This window comes from Fukomys damarensis, unplaced genomic scaffold (genome assembly GCF_012274545.1).
Source record: "Fukomys damarensis isolate Sample0158 unplaced genomic scaffold, DMR_v1.0_HiC HiC_scaffold_3, whole genome shotgun sequence".
NCBI classification, from domain to species: domain Eukaryota; kingdom Metazoa; phylum Chordata; class Mammalia; order Rodentia; family Bathyergidae; genus Fukomys; species Fukomys damarensis.
Window position 1 is genome coordinate 44,746,621 of NW_022900915.1, and position 3,181 is coordinate 44,749,801.

Sequence of the window (3,181 nt, forward strand, 5' to 3'; positions counted from 1 at the left end):
TACCCTTTATTTTTAGTGTCATGCAAGAGAATTGAAGTAAATGGCCTCCAACATATCTGTAGTTCTCATGACAGTTTGTCAAGCCCCAATCTCTTGAGAGCAACTGAAAGAAATATGCCTTCATAAAATTGTGATCAGCTACAGCTACCCCAGTAGTTTTTCATCCTTTGTAGGGGCATCTACTGATGACTGCATTCTTTAGAGCTGCGATGACATCCTTGTTTCTCAGGCTATAAATGAGAGGGTTAAGCATAGGGGTAAGGATGGCATTAAACATAAAGAGAGACTGGTTTAATTTGGGAGTCGTAGAGGAGCCCGGCCTCATGTAAACCAGTATGGCAGGGCCAAAGTAGAGGCTGACCACACAGAGGTGGGAGGAGCACGTGGCCAGAGCCTTGTTCTTGCCCTCAAGAGAGTTCATGTGGAGGACAGCATGGAAGATGAGGGTGTAGGAGGCCACAATGAGACTCAGGGGAATAAGAACCACCAGAAAGGTGGAGACCACCACCGACTTCACATACACGGAAATGTCCTCACACGTGAGCTTTAAGAGAGCCATAACCTCACACAGAAAGTGTGGGATCACTCTGGGGTGACACATGGGGAAGTGCATGGCATAGGCCGTATGAGCCAGGGACATAACTGCCCCTCCTGCCCATGACACTAGGACCATCTGTGTGCAGATGGTGTGGCTCATGATGACTGAGTACCTCAGGGGGTTACAGATGGCGATGTAGCGGTCATAGGACATGAATGTCAGCAGGAGGCACTCAGCAATTCCCAGAGTTAGACTAATGAAGATCTGGGCTCCACAGCCAACCTGTGATATGGTTCTCTTCCCTGAGAAGAAGTTTGTGACCATTTTGGGGACAGTAGTTGAGATCAAAGCAAAGTCAATGAAGGATAGCTGGCTGAGCAGGAAGTACATGGGGGAGTGGAGTCGGGAGTCCAGCCAGATGAGGAGAAGGAGGACAGCATTGGCCACGACAGCCAAAAAGTAAACCAGCAGGATAAGGCAGGTGAGTACAATGAGGTGGTGGAATTCAGGCCATAGTCCCAGGAGAATGAAGTCTGTGGTCATAGTCTCATTGTTTTGCTCCATGGCTGAAACCATTGTCCTGAAAGGACACGCAAGTGGATTGTAACATCTTCACATTAAAGAGCTTCTGCACAGCAAGGGAAACCATCCACAGTGAAGGGACGACCTACAGAATGGGAAAAACTTCCCAAGCACTTTTCTGATAGAGGACCAATATCTAAAATATGTAAAGAACTAAAATCATTAACCTCCCAAATCAAATAACCCAACCAAAAAAAGGCAAATGAGCTGAATAAACGCTTCTCAAAAGAGGTAAACACATTTACAAAATGGTCAGCATCTTTTGGCCATTAGGCAAATGCAAATCAAAACAACTCTGGGGTTCCCTCTTACTTTGGTCAGAATGGCCATCATCAACGACATAAAAAAATAACAAATGCTGACCAGGACATGGAGCAAAAGGAGCTCCTCTAGATTGCTGGTGGGAATATAAGTTAGTATAACCACTGTGGAAGTCAGTGTGGAGATTTCCTAAAGGTAAAAATAGAAATTCCATTTGAGCCAGCTGTATGTCTCCTGGTTATATTCCTGAAAGAAAGAAAGACATCATACTACAGTGATTTGTACATACCCTTATGAATAGCAGCACAATTCACAACTGCTAAGCTCTGGAAGCAACCTGGACACCCAATCACAAATGAACGAGTGAAGAAAATGTGGTACACACACAGTGGAATGTTATTTGCCATAAAGAAGAATGAAATCATGTCATTTGTGGAAAATGGATGAATCTTGAGATTGTAATGTTAAGTGAAATAAGTCAAAAAGAGAAAGTAAAATGTTCTTTTATATGAGAAACCTAAAATACAAATAAGCGTGTGAAATAAGCAATGACAGCAAAAAGAAGGTAGGCTTTTTGGAAGTGGAGAGGGGGCCATGGAGGAGGTAAGGGAGATGGGGGCAAAGTGACCGAAAGCGGTCAAGCTGTGTGATATGCATGTAGAAGTGAACACCTAAAACATCGTATGTACTGCAAACATACAATAAAAAGAAGCAAGACTAAATTATTTGTGCAGCTAAAAAAAGAATAAAACATCAAATGCCATATGACTATACAACTAGTCTGTCTCTTCTCCTAGGACATTGGAAAATATGTCAACTTCTTTTCTTATGATGTCTTCAGTATTATGAATCACTTTCAACAGTTCAATATTTTCTTTTATTTTCTATGTATTATTTAGTAAACTTACCTATGTTATAAACTGTAAACCTGATCATAACTGCTGATGAACTGATGTGCATTTTGATGTTTTGCCAACAAAAGTGCAATCGATTTGATGAAAATTTATTATACACATTTCTTAAATAATCAACTCGCCACTTTGGGGACTTTTGTAAATGCAAATTCAACAGAAGAGGCATGTTCATTTTTGATTTTGGAAAGTCATTTTCATTTAGTTTTATGAGACATCATGGAAAATAAAGATTCTCTTGAAGACAAAAAGTAGAAAACTCAATAACCTGAAAGGAGTAAAGCATTTTTAGAACTCAGTGTGATCTGTGCTTGTCTTTTCCATTGTAAAAAGCTTCATATATTGCTTATTTTTCAGAAGACCAATTATTCTGTTTTTCTTAAATATTTTGAATCTCTAAGGCTGCCTCCCTTGTACCTTGAAGAGACAGGTTATTAATATTTGAGCAAGACACTGAATTCTGAAAGTTCCTAAGCTTTCTTGATGAAAAATACTTGAAATACTTTGGTTGGATAAAAATATGTATCTTCCTTTTCAGCCTTGTTGACTAATACTCTCTAGATGATTCTTATACTGTAATTAGGCTGAGAAACACCAATTCTGTACAGCATCTGCATTATTATGTATGTAAGGAAATGAAGTTGACCATGTTCACACAGTACAACCAACATGATTTGGAATCCTATTTGATGTATTTTCCAGCTACACACAGTACTTCACTGCACATTATTTCTAGAATAATATAAATTATCTTCCCATGATTTTTTTCTAGTTTTTACAATGTACACTTAAGATTATACACTTCCATTAGACCGAGTAGTCATCTGTTAGATTTAACTCCTATTTATACTTAACCAGGTGAATTCCAAATTCATATATTCCCAGGTTA

General features: G+C 39.4%; 1 protein-coding gene across 1 annotated transcript; it reads right to left on the reverse strand.

Annotated features, from left to right (window-relative positions):
• Window positions 1-1,114, reverse strand: LOC104866258 (olfactory receptor 2AJ1). The gene has a single exon (XM_010630152.2). It carries the CDS (start codon window positions 1,112-1,114, stop codon window positions 161-163), a length of 954 nt encoding a protein of 317 aa, XP_010628454.1. The 3' UTR covers window positions 1-160.
• Between the last annotated feature and the right edge of the window lie 2,067 nt (window positions 1,115-3,181).

Excerpts from the sequence above, each read along its gene's own strand:
- LOC104866258 (XM_010630152.2), bottom strand. The coding sequence starts at position 1,114 with ATGGTTTCAGCCATGGAGCAAAACAATGAGACTATGACCACAGACTTC.